Source organism: Phocoena phocoena, chromosome 1 (genome assembly GCF_963924675.1).
Source record: "Phocoena phocoena chromosome 1, mPhoPho1.1, whole genome shotgun sequence".
NCBI classification, from domain to species: domain Eukaryota; kingdom Metazoa; phylum Chordata; class Mammalia; order Artiodactyla; family Phocoenidae; genus Phocoena; species Phocoena phocoena.
Genome location: NC_089219.1, coordinates 19,769,305 through 19,791,394, shown reverse-complemented (window position 1 = coordinate 19,791,394; position 22,090 = coordinate 19,769,305). Strand labels below are relative to the sequence as shown.

Here is a 22,090-nt window from a genome sequence, read left to right as displayed (position 1 = left end):
ACAGGTTCCCAATATATAGGTAAGAGAACTCAGGCTTAGAGAGGGTGACGTGTCCGAGGCAACAAAGCTGTTAGGGGGCAAAGCTGGGATTCAAACACCCATCTGCCTGACTACAGGGCTCATGTTCTTTACCACACCATGTTATGTTATCTTCTGGATTCATGTAATATCTCTGAGAAAAAATTTACAATTGAAAACACTGAATTAGATTACAGATTAAGAATACACATAATACTCACCAGTGAGCAGCAAATGGACGACAAAGGTCTACATGAAAATTTTTGAGATCTTTAAATCTAATTGCTGCTTCAATATAAACAAAGAGTATCCAGAGGGATACTGTGGGCAAACACACTCCCCTTTCTGTGGGAAAGTAGCAGAGAGACAAGCATCAATGAAACATTAACTAATATAACAGATGGGTTGTTTGGGAGACTGGCTCAACTACAGTAACTTTAAGACTTTCAAACTCGGGACTTCCCTGGTGGCACAGTGATTAAGACTCCGCGCTCCCAATGCAGGGGGCCTGCGTTTGATCCCTAGTCAGGGAACTATATCCCACATGCATGCTGCAACTAAGAGTTCGCATGCCACAACTAAGGAGCCCGTGAGCCACAACTAAAGAGCCCACCTGCTGCAACTCAGACTCAGCGCAAGCAAATAAATAAATGAAAAAAAAAAAAAGACTTCCAAACTAATTAAAAAGCAATATGATCCAAACTGAAAGCTTTTATATGACAAAAGATGCCTGGAATCATAGACAAAAATAAAAACAAGCATTCTGGCAGATAATATTTACAATATATGTAAAACAAAGAAGTCATAGCCCTAGCATACAAAGAGCTCCTACAAATCAACAGAAAGTCAACTGAAGAAAAAAATTTGAAAGTCATAAAAGAAAAAATATAGATGGCTAAAAAACATGTGAAAAGATGCCAACTTCATTACTGATTAGGGAGATAAAAATTTTTTAAATGAGATTCTATTATTTTAGCCTATCAGATAAAGCAAAAATTTTAAAGATGGGTAATAGTATAGGGAAGATATGTGAAACACTTCCTTCTCACACTCAGCAATAATAGAAATTGGGGCAACTTTCTTAGAAGGCAATTTGGCAGTATAGTTAAAAATACTTATACCTTTGACCCAGAAATTCCAATTCCAGGAATTTACCCTACAGAAATACAAAAGAGCCCTGGGAAAAATGTATAAGAATATTCAATGTATTATTTGCAATAGCAAAAATTAGGACTTAGAATGAACTTAAATGCCTATCAACAGGAAATGTTTAATTATGATAAATCTATATAATGAAATATGATGCAGCTTTTCAAAAGGATGAAGATCTGTACTACCACAAAATATGTAAAAAACACAAATTCTTAAGAATGAGTTACACAGCACTAAGAAATGTTTGACATTTAAGTATTACTCAAAAAATTTTTTTTCTTAACTACAAGCTCATATTCCTTTTGTAATTAAAAACAATTTTCAATGTAGGAAAAAGCAACTTGCAATAGAATAAATAAAACTCAAATAATGAGATAATTTTCACTGGGCTTTAGAATCAAAGTCTGTAGGCTATGTCCATCTATGTCAGGACATGACTAATAATGGGATATTTCATGAAAGACAGACCACAAAGGCATGAGATCCACTAACTCTGGAAAGATCTCCTTTGAGACCATATAAAGCTAGCAAGTTACAGAAGACAGAACTGGAGGGAAAACTCAGCGACCTGAAGAACTAAATGGCTTTTTTCTAAGACTCTTTAGGATGAAACACAAGAAAAATTATAGCATCTTGGTACTAGAAAGATGATCACTTAGCCCAACTTTCATTTTATGGAAGAGTAAAGTGAGGCCCAGAGTTTATACAAATTGGGTCCAAATCATAGAGATAACAATGAATCTGCTTCTAAGGAGAACCTAAATCCCCATAGACCTAGTCCATAAGGTAAGAAGACACTCGAAGCTCCGTGAAGACAGCTAATGGTTTCAACCATTCTTACAGATTTAATGTACTAGAAAAAGTGTATTTTCACAATGCAGGAAGAAAACAGCAACCCTTAGGATAATGCATTTTCAATTTCATTTCAAAATACATTTAAAAAAATTTATATTCTGTACTCCCCTTATTAATTTCTAAAGTTATCATAAACAAAATAAGCACATTACAGAAAAAACAGAAAAATTTAGATAAGCTACCCATATTTCTACACCTATAAAATAAATAAGATCAAACCATGTTGAAAATATTTTTGAACTAGTATAATAGTCATGTTGTACATACAGGTGGTTTTTAGGTATTCTTTTGGCTTCTGTTATGTATGTATGTATTTAGGCCATGCTGTGCAGCACGTGGGCTCTTAGTTCCCCAACCAGGGATCGAACCCGTGTCGTCTACAGTAGAAGCGTGGAGTCTTAACCACTGGACCTCCAGGGTAGTCCCGTACATACAGTTTTATATCCTGTTTTCTCCCTCTTAATAGCAAGGAAAAAAAATTAATGATATAATATTTTCATTCTTTTGTGGCAATATATAATTTCATCAACCATTCGTAACATTCTTAAGAAAAATTTAAAATTTTAACAACTGAAAGAGAAATTAATCCCAAGCTATAAAAATTGCACTCATATTTATTGGGCCTAATAAGAACACAAAGTTAGTTTTGTTTGTTCACTAATCATTCCAAATTAAAACATACTTCATAATGTAGGTATTCCAACATGCATTTCTGAGCCTAGAGCTAAGGAGAGGCCAATATCATTTATAACATTAGCTTCATTGCTGCCCTGTGGGTCACCCACTGAACTCCAACAGGTTCTATTAACAGTTATATGAGTAGTTTTTTCTCAACTATTAAGACATTATTAAAGTAATTTAGGGAATCATTACAGTTCATCAGAGTCAGAGATTATCTGAGCTCGAAGGCTCCCTTAAACACTGTCTAGATTACTCTACCCTCACATGACAGAGAAGAAGCTGAGACCTAGAGAGAATGACAAGTATAAACGGCAACTCACTCGAAACTGAGGGCCAGGACAAGGAAATAGAAGTAAAAACTGGTATATAGGAAAATCACTTTAACTAGAGGAAAGCAGACTAAGGAACCAGCATGCTAGCTTATAAATTCAGTCAGATATGAGAGAGCGCTAAAGATGGAGAAAACAATGCTCGAAGTGGATACTTTAAATAAGAGCTGAACTGTTCTTCTACCATGGGACAACATCATCCTTATAGTATTTAGAGAAGAGAATGACTGTTGCTCCAGACAGCTTTTATTAGTTGGTGCTTCAACAGCGGTCAAAATTCTACAGGTTGCAGCTGGGCCTAGGAATCAAGTTTCACGCAGCTTTGCAGAGAAATGTGACGATCTGAGAGCAAATCATCATATCCCCATGCGTCCCTTGTGCAGGCTTCATAGTGGACTGGAGCTATCAAAACATCTCAGGTCATCTTAGTTTGTAATAGCAAAAGAATAGCCCTAAGAAGAAGGGAGGTGGCTACGTAGCTCCATTCAAGTCAGAACATACCTGAAATAGTACATTTTGGTTTAGAGAGCCACTAAGAACTAGGGAGATCAGAATGGTGCAAGTGCTTAAAATAACATACAAGCAAAAGCTGATGAAATAGGAGATGCTTTGGTCCACAGAAAAGAAGATGAGAGGCTATGACAGTGTCTTTAAGGCTCTGAAGAAATGTTAACATGGATGGAAGATTACGCTCATTCAGTGTGGCTCTAATGCAGGGGTCCCATGTTTGGACTAGAGGGATGGTCTGTAAGCCCTTTAAAAGAAAAAAATTTTTTTTCTGTATATTTCCATGTGTTTTTCTGGGGAAAGCCCTTTATATCCTCTAAGTGATCAGTGAGTCCCAAGACAGTCAAGACATGCTGGGTCAAAAGTGTAAGGAGGAAAATTCTGGCTCAGTAGGAGGAAGAATTTTCTATTCCAGTTGCCCCAAAACAACAGTAGTAAGTTCCTTGTCACTAGATTTTCAATCAGAGATTAAACCACCATGTGCCAGGGATGCTGTGGGGACTCTTATGCCAAATAAGGGTTCAACTAAATGACTTCTGACATTCCTTTCAATACTGAAGCTGAAGGAACATTTTTCCTATTTGGCACATGGCTGTCTTCAAGTCCACCTAAATAAAACCTGCTTCAATTTTTTTTTAAAAAATGGATATCTTCGGGCTTCCCTGGTGGCGCAGTGGTTGAGAGTCCGCCTGCCAATGCAGGGGACACGGGTTCGTGCCCCGGTCTGGGAAGATCCCACATGCCGCGGAGCGGCTGGGCCCGTGAGCCATGGCCGCTGAGCCTGCGCGTCCGGAGCCTGTGCTCCGCAACGGGAGAGGCCACAACAGTGAGAGGCCCGCATACCGCAAAAAAAAAAAAAAAAAATGGATATCTTCATAATGAGAGTTGGTAACTGAAATGTCTACAATCAAAATATCAAATCATAAAGGCTTAAAGTTTTGATTCAATAATAAAAAAATAAATTTTAAAGGTATATTATAATCTATTATGAAAAGGGACCTTTAAAATGTCCACATTTATACACTACCAAATGTAAAACAGATAGCAAGTGGGAAGCAGCAGCACAGCACAGGGAGATCAGCTTGGTGCTTTGTGACCACCTAAAGGAGCGGGATAGGGAGGGTGGGAGGGAGATGCAAGAGGGAGGGGATATGGGGATATACGTATACATATAGCTGATTCACTTTGTTATACAGCAGAAACTAACACAACATTGTAAAGCAATTATACTCCAATAAATATGTTAAAAAAAAATTGAAGGATTAAAAAATAGTTCACAGTAAACTCAACTCTAAATAATTTATTCAAGGAAATCACATTAAAAAAGTTTGAATCTAAGATTTCTATCTAAGAAACCATTAAAACTTACCTGTGTGCCATACGTACTGAACCCACACATATGTACTAGCAGCAAAAAAAAGCCATTGTATGGGGATGAACAGCAGACATATTATATTTGACGTGAATGCTACACAAACAAAAAATACTGAGAAGGCCTAAAGGGAAAAACAAAATAAAAAACATATCTTAGAGCATGTTAATTTCAAACAGAGAATATTAAAAGCACATTGGACAAAATCTCTCAAACTGCTATGCAATAACTACAGAACAAGTTACAACAGGAAATTTTAAATAGTTAAAATCACCCATATAAAAAGTAGTCGTTAATTTAGCATTAAAGAATAATCCTATTTATGGCCTCAAATCATGAAGAACTGGACCAGAACAAACACGCTGATTCACAGTGAGTTTACTTGGACTCCACAGGTGGGTTACCTAAAAGAAACAGAATTTTAACATAGAAAAGCCTCCTCTCTCCTCACAAAATATTACTAAAGAGACTCATTCTTAAAGGATAGGCTGTTGGAGCACAGATAAAACACAACTGTGGCAAGAATTACACTGATGTTCATAATTTTAACAATGCAGCTTCCTCTGGACACATCATTATCTATTACTAACAGGACATGAGCTCAAAACCATCTTTTCAAGGCATGGATTTGCTCTGACCAAAGCACCAGGCCTGGGTAGAAGACGTACAGGTTTAAGATGTGGCTCTGGAACACAACATAACTACAGGTCAACCAAGGGAGCAAGCCCAGGCCTATGCCCTTGCTCTAATCCAGTAGTTCTCAAAACATGATCTGGGGATCCCTGGGGATCTCTGAGATCCTTCCAGGGAGTCTTCCAAGTAAAATAATTTTATAATAATACTAAGGCGTTATCTGCCTCTTTCATGCTCATTTACTCAGGAGTATGGTGGTGTCTTCTAGAAGTTACATGATAAGTGATATTGTAATCACCTGAGTTCACAAGCAGATATGAAAATCCAGCTGTCTTCTATTAAGCCAGACATTAGAGAGATTTTCAAAAATGTAGTCAATCTTCTAATTATTTTGTTTTGGAAAATACAGTTATTTTTCATTTTGAAATGTAATGTGTATTAACATGTAATGGGTTTATTATTGCTTTTTTAAGTGAATTAAGTATTCAATTTTTATTTTAAATTTTATATTATTTTAAATAAAAATTTAAATTTTTTATTTTTATTTAAATTAAATAAGTATTAAAATTTTTTCCAGTTTTAATTTCTAATATAGTAAAAATAGATAGATGTAACCTACATAAATAAAAGCTTTTTGGAGTCCTCAATAGTTGTTAAGAGTGTAAAGGATCTGGAGACCAAAAAGTCTGAGAACCACTGCTCTAACTCGAACCCAGTCACAAAGCCAGTGATAGGGGCTCCAGAGGTACTTCAGAGTAGAACCGGGCAATTACTGCTTTATCCACTACTCTGTCTTCCTCCTGAAATCCTCCCTCCCTCCCCTTCTTTTCACTGGAATGGTAGAGGAGGGAGTAAAATGATTTGATCAGTGGGTTTAGACAAAATAGCCTCAAAGGCTAGTTTCAGTCCATAGGCCCTGTTACTCAATACAGTCACCTAAGTATTGCTAATAAAATCTACTTTAAACAGTTTCACTATCAGTTATTGAAGACTTTCTTAGAAGGGTAAATAAATCTTTTACATTTGAAAAATATATATATTAATAAACTTACCAGTCCCTGGTATCTGAAGGAATCATAGACGCTTCTGATGAAAAGCCAAAATGGCCACAGGTATTCAAATCTGAACTCCAGGACAAAATCTGCCAGGAGGACAAGTGCCCACACGACCAGGAATTTCAGGTATAAAAACGTACTGCAAAATATAAAAGAATTCAAGGTCATTTGTGAAGAGCTAGAAAAAGAAAATTCATTGCTTTATTTAAAGAGACAAAAAATATCTTCCTATACTATGAAAACAATGGAGATGAAGGACAAAAAGAGATGCTGCCATGGCCCACCTAAATTTGAAAAGCTCTGGTGTTCATTCTGGGACCCACAACTATCAAAATAAGATGATGACCCAAAATGCTTAATTCCATTTAAGATGGAAAAGGCCCACTTAAATCTCACCACTATTTTAAAATGTGCTAAGTATATGACTTCACAATACTGCAACACTCTCAAAATTACAGCTTTCAAGCTGTTCTTCATTAGAAGAAATGTCATGGTTGAGTGGCTTGAAATTTGCTGTTTCCCCACCCCTCAACATCTGTTTGAAGAGTCTTTGAAATTCTTGATGCACATCCTTACACGCTTGAAGAATTCTGTCTTTTTCCCCCCGTTTCTCCTCTTGCCTCTCTCTATAGTATTCATGTGAATTAACCAAACAACAACCAAATGACTTCCCAAAACAGACAGAAATTAACTTAGGGAGCAGATGCCAATCACTTCTAAGGGCTGTGAGGGTACCAAAATGTACATTAAAGAAAAAAACCCTGAAAGATCCCAGCCTTACTCTAGCTGAGATGTTAATGTGTGCTCCCACTTCCCTCTGGACTTATGTTAAATAGAAACACACCTTGATAAGCCAGTCAGAACACGTATCTAACCACTGTGATATCTCAAAGCAAGGTAAGGACCTGGATTAAAAAATATATTTTTCATATAATCTAAAAGCCCATTCTTCCAATTCATTAGTTGTATCATAGATAACAGAAGCTTTCAGACTCTACCTATTAATAAGCCCCTAATTCTAGGTCTTTAACCTGGTCATTTCTGGAGCAGGTTAAATTTAGGTATTTTTTTTTAAAGGTTTTCTAAGATATACAGATGGGAAGTACCTAAAATTCACTTTGACTCGGGCAACAGCCTTGCATGGTGTTTTGCAATACAAACATTCCAATATTGCTGATTAAATTAGCTGTCTGAATATACAACATGAACAATAAAATCAAAACTTTTAATAAATAATTTTGAAATATGTTAAAATAAGGTACAAAAAGACTTATATTCTTGGGGGTAAAATTAACAAAAGCAGGATCCAGCACTGAGGCTTCTTTCGATGCCCTATAAAGCCACACAGGTAAAAGATGTCAAGAACAGACACATATGACCCTTAATGTTACAGTATCATAATGATACATAATTTGCAACTAGGGTCAATTTCTAATACTAATTCTTGGTAGAACTTCTTTGGGCACAACAATAAGTTTTGATTAAGAGGTTTGCTGTAGAATCAAGGAACCCAAGGCAAACCACAACACAAGCTTGAATCTTTTTTTTTTTCCCATATATATATTTATTTATTTAGAGGCTGCATTTGATCTTCATTGATGCGAGTGGGCTTTTGCTAGCTGCAGCGAGCGGGGGCTACTCTTTGTTGCAGTGCACGGGCTTCTCACTGCAGTGGCTTCTCTTGTTGTGAAGCACGGATTCTAGGCGCGTGGGCTTCAGTAGTTGTGGCACGTGGGCTCAGTAATTGTGGCTCGCAGGCTCTAGAGCGCAGGCTCAGTAGTTGTGGTGCACAGGCTTAGTTGCTCCGTGGCATGTGGGATCTTCCCGGACCAGGGCTCGAACCCGTGTCCCCTGCATTGGCAGGTGGATTCTTAACCACTGAGCCACCAGGGAAGTCCACAAGCTTGAATCTTAAGTCCCACCTTTTAGTTTCATTAGAGTCATGTTAGCCAGATGAGGACAGAGCTCTCATCCTCATTCATTAAATCCATCACTGATCCAGTGGAGAGTAAGGCATAGTTTGTTAGAAAGAGCAACTGAGCCACGCAGGCATTCAGGAGCACAAATCTAGTTTGAAACTAGATTTCCAAGTTTGGCTTTAAAAGTAAAAGGTTTTGGGGCTTCCCTGGTGGCGCAGTGGTTGAGAGTCCGCCTGCTGATGCAGGGGACATGGGTTCGTGCCCCGGTCCGCGAGGATCCCACATGCCGCAGAGCGGCTGGGCCCGTGAGCCATGGCCTCTGAGCCTGTGTACCCGGAGCCCGTGCTCTGCAACGGGAGAGGCCACAACAGTAAGAGGCCCGCGTACAGCAAAAAATAAATAAAAGTAAAAGGTTTTTTCTTTGTTTCTAGGTTTTAAAGAAGAAATAATAGCCTTTCATCCATATTCCTAAGGCATTTAAGAAATGTCATGGAAATGTATTTACTTCTCTGATGAATCCTTTTCCCATGGGGCTGTGTCTGGAATGTAGCCGAATAAGACATGGTGGGTGCCTCATCATGTCTAGTTGTCACTATTCCCTAAGTGGAGAAGACAGAGTTCTACCGACTGCTCTCTGCCCCAAATGCTCCCAAGCATGGCAGGATCCTAGTCTAGCTGGCAACAAACCATTTCACTGTATAGAAAGCATTATCCTAAGAATGGCAGCCTGTTGAATACTTTTTAATAACTCAATCATTTAAACCTAAGGCATTACAAAAACGATCATCTTTGTTACAGTGACTACTCATTTTCAATTCTGTAACTTCAAGGGGGTTCCTTTTTATATATTTAATTTCTTTTCAAACAGCTGCTTTCATACCTCTGATGTTCCTGGACACCCAGTTCTTATGGAGTCACAGTTTGGAAGTACAGATATCTAAGGAAACTTGATCTTTCACAAACATGTGCTATACCCTCAGCTTTCCTCAGGCTCCCCTCTAGGTGGGCCTGCCTCTAAAATCAAGAGGCAATCTTAATTAACAGTTGATTCTACTCTAGGACTAGTTTTAAACTTTATAGATTCATTTCAATCTAATAAGAGTTTTAGAAAGTTTAAGACAGTTGCCTGATTCACTGAGCCTTCTATATCAGTAAATTATGCCTATCATCCTTCTGTAGGTACATGTACAAAATTTAAAAGACAAGTAAACTAAAATGAATGACTGCTCATCAGTGTAGAAAACCTGACTAATTCCTTTCCTTCCATACTCTGAAGGTCATAAGATTTTGCCAAATCCAAAGAGATGACATTCTAAAGGAGGAGAAAATTTTAGACAGGGTTTTTTTAAATATAAATTTATTTATTTTATTTTTGGCTGCATTGGGTCTTCGTTGCTGCACGTGGGCTTTCTCTACTTGCGGCGAGCGGGGGCTACTCTTCATTGCAGTGCATGGGCTTATCATCGTGGTGGATTCTCCTGTTGTGGAGCACGGGCTCTAGACGCACAGGCTTCAGTAGTTGTGGCACGCGGGCTTCAGTAGTTGTGGCTCGCGGGCTCTAGAGCGCAGGCTCAGTAGTTGTGGCGCATGGGCTTAGTTGCTCCACGGCATGTGGGACCTTCCCAGACCAGGGCTTGAACCCATGTCCCCTGCGTTGGCAGGCGGATTCTTAACCACTGTGCCACCAGTGAAGCCCCTAGACAGGGTTTTAAACCCTTAACATTCCAAAATATTTCTTTTAAATCATGAAAAAAATATGATTAAATATAAAATCTTTTTATATATATAGTTCATAATATGACTTATGGCTAACTTGCTGTTACTTTAATTCTCTGATCCAAATAAGTTTACTAATTACTATAAAATATCTTGAACAAAAATTTAAAGCAGAATTGCAACAAACAGATACTTTCCATAATAATATATTGAAACAAGGGCAGACCAATAATGTCTTCTGATGGTCTGATTAGCTTCTACTCTGGGTGCCAGTGAAATACAGAAGAGATATGCAAACATTAGGCTTAATGGTGGTGACTCTTTCACAGTGAATATTAACTATAAGATTCTTCTTTCCCATTCCATTCCCAATAGAATTCCCCATTCTACTCCTACCCTTGCCATTTACAACCATTTTTTAAAATTGAATCTATTTAGCAATACCCTCCATCTATGGATTAATCACCTATGATTAATGAGAAGTAGTATTGAACATTCTTCTTTTTCCATGTAAAGTGCACCTTCTCTCTAGTATCTCTAGCTGCTTGTCACTTAGATCATTTTCTGGAGCTCATATAATTACCACAGAGTGGCTATCAATCCTCAGTACCTGACCTTTTCCCTAGGCAGACTAATGGTCATTTAGTTCACTTGGGCCTCACCACAGAAATGAGTCTATGGAATATGGAATATTTCTAATGGAATATTTCACTGGCTGTGCTAGTAGTCATCTATCACAATCCCAAGCTTTCCTGTCCTCTCCGTAACAGCAACTGTGAATCCCTTTTACTTTTCAGTATGTAGCATGATACCTCTTGAAACAAACTGCTTTGTCTCTACTGTTATTGAATATTTCTCCCTATTGGACATCACTTCCAGAATGTTTGCCCAGCCTCTTGTCCAGCTGGTATCCTGCTAAAGTCTTATTATATGCAATTATAGTTTTGCTACTCAAAAGTGTGGTCCACGGACCAGCAGCATCATCACCATGTATGAGCTTTTTAGGAAAGCAGTATTTCAGGGACCACCCCAGGCCTATTTAATCCAAGGCTGTGTATTAACCAGATCCCTAGACCCTTTGTGCATACACTAAAATTAAAATTTGAGAAGTATTGGTTTATTGTATAAACTTCTCATACTCATAGAACTTCCACTGAATTCCACAATTTCTCAAAAAGAAGACAACGATCTACTCAGATCATCAGTACTTATCTCCAAACTGTTAGCTATCCATCCCTCAACTGGGAACATTCAAACTGTCCAGGGTTAATTCTTCCATTTTTCTACATTTCTTTCTGAGTCACAGACAAGATCCTTACCTAAACACAACTTTAACTAAATGAAGCACTTCCATTACTACTTATCCCTCAGCACGCAGCACGAGCACCATGTCTTCAAAAAAGGCCTCCCTGACCCCACAGTAAAGACTGTTACCCCACTATTTGTTCATATAGCATCCTGTACCACAAGAACCATGTTATAATTAAATAACGTTTTGTATAACTAATTGTTTAAATGTAAAGTCCACAAGAAGAACAAAGGAGCTGCCCATTTTGTTCCCTGCTTTATTCTCGATGCCCAGCACAGAACCTTGCACACCAGAGAAACTTAACAAATAGTTGTTGAATGAATGACCTGCCATGCATAAGAATGTTTAGGACCAACAGTAGGGCTTTTATCAAAGCACACAATTACAGAGTGAAGGTAGAGTGAAAGATGATGCACAGGTGACTAAGAAGGGTGTCTGAACAAAGCAACGCCGACGAAGATAACAAATACAGTTGCTGCCTGAAGGATTACCATGCACCTGCTCCCAATCTGTTCTCACTATTTTTCCACTAGGAAGAAAGATATCTTATCAGCCTTGCTCTGGATGCCAGACTATCACTCCATTTAGCCTACCTGCCACTGGTTCTGACTATTGTGGGGGTCCTCAAAGTATCTTCTATTAAGCCTAACATTAAAGAAATTTGCAAAAATGTAAAACCACACCACTCTTCTCATGCATTTATTATTGTTATTTTTATATGAACTAGTAATTATTTAAAATATTTGTCTTAATTTCTAATCCAGTAAAATTTTTAGATATAACCCATACACACCAAAGCTCTTTGGGATTCTCAATCACTTTTAAGAGTATAAAGAGGTTCCAAGACAAAAAATTTGAGGAATGGTGGTCTACAGGAAGTTGTGCATGAGCCTCAAGACTGGAACCACTGCTACGTTCTGCAACCGCATCCTCGTGTAAGATCCAGAGAAGGGGAGTGGGCTGAGAAGACCTAAGCTGTTCTGTATTTTTCTTTTCTATTCTGGGCCTCCTGCAGACTGCAAAGAAAACCATTCTAGAGTCAATCACTCACTCACACACACACACACACACACACACACACACACACACTCTCATGCTTATACACATACACAGCCACTGGAATGACAAATCTAACAGTGTGAAATATGTCCAGTTTAAAAAGAAAAAAACCCTAGAATGGAAATCACTAAAAAAGCGTTTAAGAATTGTGTTGTATAGTATTTTTCTAAAGTACTATATGACTGTTAAGATATCAGGAACAAGTACTGTAACCTAATGTAACTGGAAAGTTTAAAGTTTTAGAATTTCTGCTTCAAAAACACTTTTAATAGTGTGGACTCTATGGGGTTTGGGATTAAAAGAGGTAAAGAAGACATCAGGAGAAAGAAGACAACCCACAGGCCCTAAAAAATTGTGTTAACATTGTACAAACATTAGAAATTCATTTTATAAACAAATCAAGTATTATGCTTCATATCTTTAATAGTAATAATCATCTACCTAATCATACCTTATGTTTATATCGCACTTGTGTAACTCTTCCAAAAGCTTTCATATTATCTCATTTTATCCTTACAACTATGACATAAGCAAGGCAGTTATTATCATTTTATAGGAAAGAAAACTGAGGAACAGGGGACTAATAAGCTGCAGGACACTGTTGAAAGAGCACAGGAATGGGAGTCAGGAGACCACAGAGAACAGAGTGAATTCTACATGCACTGCTGTGTTGCTGCTAAAAAATTATAAATAAATTTCTAGGTAAAGAAATGGACATGATTAAATAAGGAGAAAAACCAAGAAACGTTTGTGTAAAACAGAATTCTATTTTTGTTAAGAAAGAACTATATATGTTTGTTTATATGGATCAAAGAAGAAACCATACTTATGAATTACATAACAGTGCTCATTCCAGAGCAAGAAGACTAAGCTCTTTTCTGTTACACTTACACATTGTCACACTGCTTTAATTTTTTATAACAAGCATGTACTGCTTTTATTTTCTTAACCCATTTTGAAATAGTTTTAGACTTACAGAAGAGCTGCCAAAATAATACAAAGAACTCCCTTATATCTTTCCACCCAGATTTCACAAAAGGTAAAACATTTTATTACGTTTCTATCATTCTCCCCCATATATGTATACGTAGTTTTTTCCTGAACTATTTGAAAATAATTTGCAGACATAATGTTCCCTTACTCCTGAAATTCTTGAAAACAAGAAAATTTTCTTATATAACCACAACACAATTATCAAAATCAGGAAATTAACACTGATACAGCACTATTATCTGATCTACAAAAGTTATTCAAATTTCAGTAATGAACTCACTAATGTCCTTTATAGCAACAGATAGATAGATAGACCCATTGATCAATCAATCCCAGTCCAGGATCACATTTTGCATTGTTGTCACATCTATACTGGATTATTTAATGGAAAAGAGATTCTCATTTTGAGAAGGAAAAAAGATTAATGGCCTTGCACAAGACACTCCTGGTATCTGTTGCTTCACCTGAAAAATGAATATAATGACACCTGTCCATCATGTAGTAGAGAGTTTGAGAGCACCATAAGAGTTATTACACATAAACACCATTCAGAAAGGGTGAAGTAGCACAAAAAGTAAAACAAAAAGAGGACAGACTTTGGGGTAAGGCAGATAGAGGTCTCTATCAAGTGGTGAAACCTCCTGTAATCCCAGTTTCCTCACCTGTGAAACTGAAGCTAATATCCTTACTGGAACTAAATAACAGAATGAAGATAAAATTATAGTATTAACAGCAAACAACTTTTTGAGCAGCCCTGTCTGTGTCAGGCACTATGTTAAGTATTTTACGTGACTTATCTCAATTATCCTTATAACAATCCTATAAAGTAGGTAATATTATTAACTATCTTCATTTTACAGATGAGAAAACTGAGGGTTAAAGCAGGTAGATGACTTGTTCAAGATCAAATAACTAGTGTCGGGGACATTAATCGAACACAAGTTCGTATGATGTTAAAGCCCATATGCTTATCCATCACATTGGACTTTCTCATCTCTTACTAAATGTTTGATAAATATTATTTCCCTTCTTTATATCCCTTTGTGTATATATATTCAAGTTACATAATTCTTTTTTAAAAATAAATTTATTTATTTTTGGCTGCGTTGGGTCCTTGTCGCTGCGCGCGGGCTTTCTCCAGTTGCAGCGAGCGGGGGCTACTCTTCATTGCGATGCATGTGCTGCTCACTGCAGTGGCTTCTCTTGCTGTGGAGCACGTGCTCTAGGCGTGTGGGCTTCAGTAGTTGGGGCTCGCGGGCTCTAGAGCACAGGTTCAGTAGTTGTGGTGCTCGGGCTTAGTTGCTCCGCGGGATGTGGGATCTTCCCGGACCAGGGATCGAACCCGTGTCCCCAGCATTGGCAGGCGGATTCTTAACCACTGCGCCACCAGGGAAGCCCCCAAGTTACATAATTCTTTAATTCTCCAAGAGAACCAAGTTTTAAAAAAATGAGCAGATGTGCTTTATGAAAGAATAAACACTCAATACCTTAATTCATAAACTATGAATTTGTAAACATACTATGAAGCTCTGCAGAAAAAGATGTTAAAGTCAAATGCTCTTTACAGAAATAGCTATGGCACAAAAGATGGGACAATTCAAGACTGCTTTCCAACAATATTCACACTCATAGAATGGTCATCGTAAAAGAGAAATGTAATTTAAAAATAAAAAGACAACTCAGTTTTTAAAGAGCCAGAAACACAATGAACCATGAGGTATAGTTCGTCAAGTCTAGAAAAAGACAAGAAAATAATACTTATTACCTCTGAGACAGAAGACTCCAGCCTTAGTATCTCTCTCATCTGAGACAGGAGTTTTTGTTTGACCATGAACATGGCCCCCATTTTCTCCAGAGCTCCTGACCTCACTACAAGATGGCAAAGTACTGACTTTAGTACTGAGCAGCTTATTTGGTTTTTAAAAGTGTTTTGAAGATGAGCAAAGTAATAATATAATTTAAAAACAGAACGAGATTATTTCTAGTCACCTCCCCTGTGCTGGGTAGGAAACAGATCCCAAACAGCCTTAATAAGTCAGTGATCTCTATGGATACACGTGAAGTGGACTAAGATGCACCATTTTAATCCACTAAAAGCAAAACCTCTAAAACAGAAATGGCAACAGAGGAGATGGGGTGAGGGATAAATTACTTCTGATGTTATAACCCCATGAGTCAATGTGAGCATATCATCCTAAGGGCAGCAGAGGGAAAAATACAAAGGAATGAAAGCCAGTGCTATGAAGGGGCTTCAAAGTCTGGGGGTGACAGGCATCTTCGAAGGTTGATGAGCTGAGGCCAATTTGATGTCAGTTAAATTAAATGCCAAAGTAAAGATAAAAAGCCTCAAAGAATGTACTTTAACAGCTGATTACATTTTTTAAAGTTTCCATTACCAGAATGCATTTGCCTGAAGGTGAGAGATCTTGAGGAAGTAGTCACTCCTCAGGTATTTGAAGAAATCCACGATGGGAAAAAAAAAGTCTCGCAGAGGCTGTGTGTTTCTACCGTTGGTAAGCACCGTTCTACTCATGCAGCTTGTTGAACAGAGAACTTGTTTTCCTTCTGGACCTATTTCTTGAGAACTATCCAAGTAAAATAATTACACCCGAATCTGGGAAGCCTAGAGAATAAAGTAAAAACTATATTCGAAGAGCACACTAAATTTAATGACGAAAAGTGATCCAATTATAGTATTTCACTTCGATCTCAACTAAGTTTATAAAATTTCTATCTGACCCTCCAGATTCCACAAGATACATGTTATATCCCGTTATAGCCCCCTAAGTATATCACCTAGATGGTAGCCTAGAAAATGACAAAACAAAACACACATACATACACATAAAACCCCAAAGGGTTAATATGGAGGAAATCTGGGAGAAATGGCCAAAGAAAAAGACTCTGGAAATAAAAGTGCTTACAGAACATGGATTGGGTCCACAATATATAGGTATATAACAAGAAAGTGAAAATAATAAGCTATTAAGTCTACCATTAAAATCAGTCTCCAAATCTAGTGAGGTTCAAGAAAAGCCACAAGGTATCAATGTGAAGAAAAAGGAGGAGTATCGTTAACAAAACAGGAAGCTTTTAAGCCAATAATCTGGAATAGATCACATTCCCTCCTTTTCCTGCCTCAATACATAGCAGCAACTTAAAGGGATTTTCAAAACATCTAATGAAATGAAACTGCCACGAATGCTCAGACGAGAAGAATCATAAATGAAAACTGGAGGAAAGTACTTTTTTTTTAAGGTAGTATACTACTAGCAAAAATTAAGTACAAAATTCCAGTGTGGCAGATTTGTTTCAAGGTATTTCACAGAAACTGCAAATACAAGGGTTTAGCTCAACACCTCACTAGAGGTGGGTGAAAACATTTCAATTTCTAATTTCTCTATTGTACTTACCTCCCTACCCAATACCCCTCTAGAACAATACTGCATTTATCACTTTTATGTCAAGTCCAGCATAGTTGAAGTTAAGGCCTACCAAGATTACCAGAATGCTTTTAGGCTGTGAGGTTGCAACACTGGTATCTGGGGTTTCAGTTGCAGAACACATGTACACTCAAGGCAGCCAAGGGTCATGCCAGCCTCCCGTGGCTTTAGTAAGCACAGCCCAAAGGAGTCTAAAACCAGGCTTAGGAAACATCATTAAGGTGGGCAGGAAAAGCAGAGAAGTGAAATCTCTGGAGATCAGATGATTTAGACAAGGGTCTGAAAAAGGAAATTAGGAAGCTGAGAAGTAGGTAAACTTTGACCATTTAGAAAGTCAAAGGCCAGAAAACTCTTCTCTGAAGTAAGGATGGGAAAAGGTACTGTATGTACCAGGGAAGTCTCGAGTCCTAAAATGTAAAAGTCAGGTACAGTACTACACTGCTTAAGCTTCAGGCAACATACTACAAGGAGAACCCAGCACACCATGACAGGAAGTATCCAGAAATCCACCAGTGAAGGAATGCTTCCTTCAACCAACAGTAACAAAGCTATAAAATAATTTCCTGAAGCTTAAAACACCTGCCTTACTTAAAATTCTTATATTACTTACTTGGGTAAGGAACAATTTTAACTGCAGAGACTTTAAACATAAATGTTTCTGCCTCTGTCTTCTACTCACCACACCTTAGCTCCTCATCTTCCTATTATAAAATCATTAATTCTCAGAGGGGAGTAGGGAGCCTGGCAAGATGAAAGGTGAATGAACCACCCGGAATTCCCTTAAGCCTTTTAAAATCTACATAGCACTCCAACCCCACTTCACCTGGAGAATCACTGCATGGAGTAATTAGATATTACTTTTGGGAGGGTCTGGTGCATGTGTGAAGGCAGACACAGGGAGAGAGTCACTGCCCTAAAACCCGAGGACCTCTGAAATGTTATAGTTATGTAGAGTTATTCATTTTACTTTCTCTTATTAATAACTTTTTTCATAATTTCCAAAGTACTTTCACATCTATTTCATTTGAGTTAGAAAATACATATTCCCTCACATAGTGGCAACTGTGTACTGCATCATAAAATAGTACAGGGCAAGATTGTTAATGCATCAGGTGAACCACTAAAACAGCAAGCGAAAATTTAATTCAACTAAAATATTCTTACTTGAACAGAACTCAAAGTTCTTTGGAACCTCAAAACCACTGTACAAATTTAAGAGGGCATTATTATGGCCTCCTAGACTGTAAACTCCTGGAAGACAAGGAACCATGTCTTATCCTGTATCCTCCATAATTACCAAAACAACGCAGGTTCTTAAATGAACAGAATGGATTGGTTTATATTCATTTATTTACTAATTCACCTGCTCAACATTTACTGAGGACTGAATTCCTGTTCTCTGTCAGGCTCTATACTGGCTCAGATTTTTTGAAAATGACATTGATTTTAGCTCATAATAATATAATTATTATATTGATTTTAGCTCATAATAATATAAAATAAATATATATTTTATATAAAATATAAAAGAAAATAATCACCATTCCTATTTCCTTTCTCTTATTTTTGATTACTAACTTGACCGGAATAACATATTTCTATACATTTCAGTTTTCAAATGATGGGCATATATATAAATGTAGGCAATACTAACATGATGTTAAAATCCATTTTCCATCTACCTTACCCCTGAAACAGAATTCTACCACAGCCATTATAATGACAATAATGATATCATTTGACAATCACCTCAGTCACAGTTGCTGGATTGGAGCCCATGATTAAAAGCATCTCAGCAACAGGATTTTTTTTCAGCAAGACCAAGCAGAAACTGACCCCTTGTTTTGACTACTCAACTTTTGTTTGATAGTTGTACCAAACCTTATGGTCTTTCCTGACTCCTTAAAAATAAAACAAATATGATAAACTGCGATAACAACTACATGCTAAATAATGTTTGTATTAAGCATGCTAGAATTTACAGAGTTTCACAAACTGTGCATTATTTCCTCTCAGTCCTCAAAACTCACTTGACAGGTGAGAGAACTGGGGCTCAAAGCGGTGGATGCCCTGCCTATCCCACACAGCAGAGCTGGGACACTGAGGCTGAACCTAGGTCTCCTGACACTCCCAGTCCAGTGCTCTCTTCACCACAGCTGCCTCCTTGCTACGCCAAGCTCAGAGAGTTGTGCAGACTGAGAACATGAAAATAATAAGTCCATGAAAAGTTATGCTGTGAAACAGTAGATAGTGGTTATCAAAACTGTCAACGGAGCCTGAGAAAAAAACAAAGCTCTCTATTTAATGAGATAAAAATTGGCCAGACGCTGAGAAACAAAATGGGCAATGGTGTGAAAAACAATTTAGTGTTGACTTAAATGTGATGATTAACAGAAATTTGATACTCACAAATCCTCAAACACCTAATTTGTAACTAGCCCACTCATTCTGTCTGCTTTAGAAATAACTGGAAATTTTCTAAATCTTTTTAAAAACAAAATTGTAAAAAAAAAACAAAAAACCCCAACACTATGGTCTTGTTCTTCAGACAATAATATTCCATAATATAATACTCCATAATATACACTAAGAAACAGATAAGTGAATTGAAACACTCATTTGATATATGATGCTCCAAGAGAAAAGAAAGTAGAAATATATGTAAGTTTTTTATTAACGTTTAACCTAAAGAATGCCAAATAGAGAAGAGTAAGGATATTTGAGAGCTGAAGTACTGTTGGTTTTTTAAACTTTTACAGATGAAACTCTGAATAACTTGCATAGGGCATTTACTATCAACCTTTAGGGTAAGAAAATTCAAATTCCAAAAGTTCATCAGTAAAATAACAGACCTTAATTAGATAATAAATTCACTTCTTCACATTGATGCACACTGACTGAGTGGTTACTATGGGGCAGGTACTAAACTGGGCATATTTGTTCAAATACTAGAGAAGTTGAAATACAACAGAAAACATGTAAACAATATGGGATTCCCAATCTTCTCACTATAAACAGAAGTACAATCATCGTATGTTACTGTAAATAGCAGCCATTCAAATGGCACGGTTGTCCTTGCTTTACCAACTCTGTTTAATACGCTTTTTCTATTCTTGTGTCACTATTAATATTAAATTGTTCAAATCTTTTTCAATAGGCAGTGGGAAAACCCTTCCTTTATTCAAGAATTATAGTGTGTGTAACTTGAAGAGAACTTTCCCCCACCCATTAAATCTGTAGGAAAAATGGTTTTTGCTTTTACAGTTTTAGTTTAAATGGTCAGGTTTGATTGATTCAGCATGGATTTTGGCCTGTTTTACTCACTGCTGCACCCTTACTAGCTAGAACAGGGCCTGGCACATAGTACATGTATTTGTTTAATGAATGAACTCTTCCTATGATCTGCGGCTCATTACATAAGGATATATCTAAAAACTTTTTATTTCAACTGACTTCTTAACCCTTTTAAGCTTGAAATTAGAAAAAACACTCAATGTTTACATCGGTCAGCTGCTTGTGGAAAGGAATCATTCTAAATGTGTAATCAGTAGCATGTGCAAGGTGTACAGCTATGCTAAGGCAACTTGGGTGTTATCAGCTACCTCACATATTTCTCTAAGTCCCACAGCTAGAAGAGCTAAACTGTAAAATACCAATTAAGCTTATATGCACATCCTGAGAATTCTCCTTTGTAAACTAATTACTTCTCCTCTGAAATCATTTCTTTATCAAGGCAGGTACCATTCAGAATTAACATTGTGAGAACCAGAAAATAACAGTCCTACACAAATTTTGCTTAGGGAAGCTGGGATTCTCACTAAGTTGCCCCATGAACCTGTTGTCCTTCTACCCCTCAGTCCTGAATTCAATTTCTATTTAAAGGGACACTGCTTTGTTTTTGGAGAATTAAAACAAACTAAAAACAACAACAACAAACCACGCGGGTTTGGAGAAAATCCTTTTTAAAGGGGTCGAAGAAAACTATCTGCTTGGAATTGTCAAAATAATGCTGCTGAGAAAATGATCATCACTCCTTCTGAGTCTGGAGCACGGCCACAGGCCATGATTTGGGGGTATCGGCTTCAGCCCTCGGTGCCAAGTTTGAGATCCCATAAAAGAAGTAAAAGGCGAAAGGGGGCAACGTGGCCACCTGCCCAGTCCGCAGAGGGACCGCGGGGCCACTGTCTGCTCCCAACTTTGTCAGCCTTCCCCCGCACCAGTGCATATGGTCCACGCGCCTCCCGACTCAGGCCGGCGACTCCCGGGCCGGAGCGGGCTGGGGGACCAGCGGAGGCCCTTCAGCCCCTAGAGCAGCCCCGAGGGCCCGGCGGCGCGGATGGGGAGGGGGTCACCGCCGTTGGGGACAGTCCCAACGGCGGCCCGCGCCTGCCGCGCCCTCCCAGCCCGGCCGTCGGCCCTCGCCACTCCCCGCGCCCTCGGGGCGGACCCCGGCGGGCCGCCCGGGGCCCCATGGGCAGCGCTCCTCCGGGGAGCCCCCGGCAAGGGTGTGAGGCCTAGTCGGGGTTACATAACGGGGCTCGGCCCCTCCAGAAACGGCCGGGGGCTGCAGGGCCCGCGCCGGCGGAGGCGGGGGCGCCGCCGCTCACCTGCCGTAGATGCCCTCGGTGATCCGGTTCCGCTTTAGGGGGCGGCGGAGCTTACTGCACTCGGTGTTCCGCCGCTTCATCCTCCCGCTGGGGGGCCGGGTGCCCGCGCCGCCGCCGCCTCTCACCTCAGCCGCCGCCGCCGCCGCCGGCCCGCCCCGCGTCGGGCCTGGACTCTACCCCTGGGGCCGGTCACACAGACATGGAGCCAGCACCCGGGGGGAGGGGGTGGGACGAGGAGGTGTGGGCTCAGCGCTTCCTCCGCCTTCGGAAACAAAGAAATGACAATTCCGGGGCCCGCCCGCCCCAGCACCAGCCAGCCGCCTGCCCCGCCTCCTCCGCTCCGACGGACGGCCTTCGGGACCAATCGAAGGCGCCTCTGCGCCGCTGCCGGCCAATCCCAGGGCCCGCTGTGGCAAAACGGACTCTAGAACCCGCCTCTTTG

The 22,090-nt window shown here is 38.9% G+C and overlaps 1 protein-coding gene across 2 annotated transcripts in view; it reads right to left on the bottom strand.

Annotated features, from left to right (window-relative positions):
- The window catches only part of MACO1 (macoilin 1), a 60,630-nt gene extending 38,783 nt beyond the window's left edge, over positions 1 to 21,847 (bottom strand). Inside the window, exons 1-4 of one of the 2 annotated variants that reach the window (XM_065877331.1) lie at positions 21,649 to 21,847; positions 6,600 to 6,741; positions 4,912 to 5,038; positions 240 to 363 (exon numbers count right to left, since the gene is read on the bottom strand). In XM_065877331.1, coding sequence (XP_065733403.1) covers positions 240 to 363; positions 4,912 to 5,038; positions 6,600 to 6,741; positions 21,649 to 21,728 — 473 coding nt within the window. In that variant the 5' untranslated portion in view covers positions 21,729 to 21,847. The remainder of the gene's footprint in view (positions 1 to 239; positions 364 to 4,911; positions 5,039 to 6,599; positions 6,742 to 21,648) is intronic. The other variant, XM_065877338.1, reaches the window with a different exon arrangement.
- Positions 21,848 to 22,090: the final 243 nt, after the last annotated feature.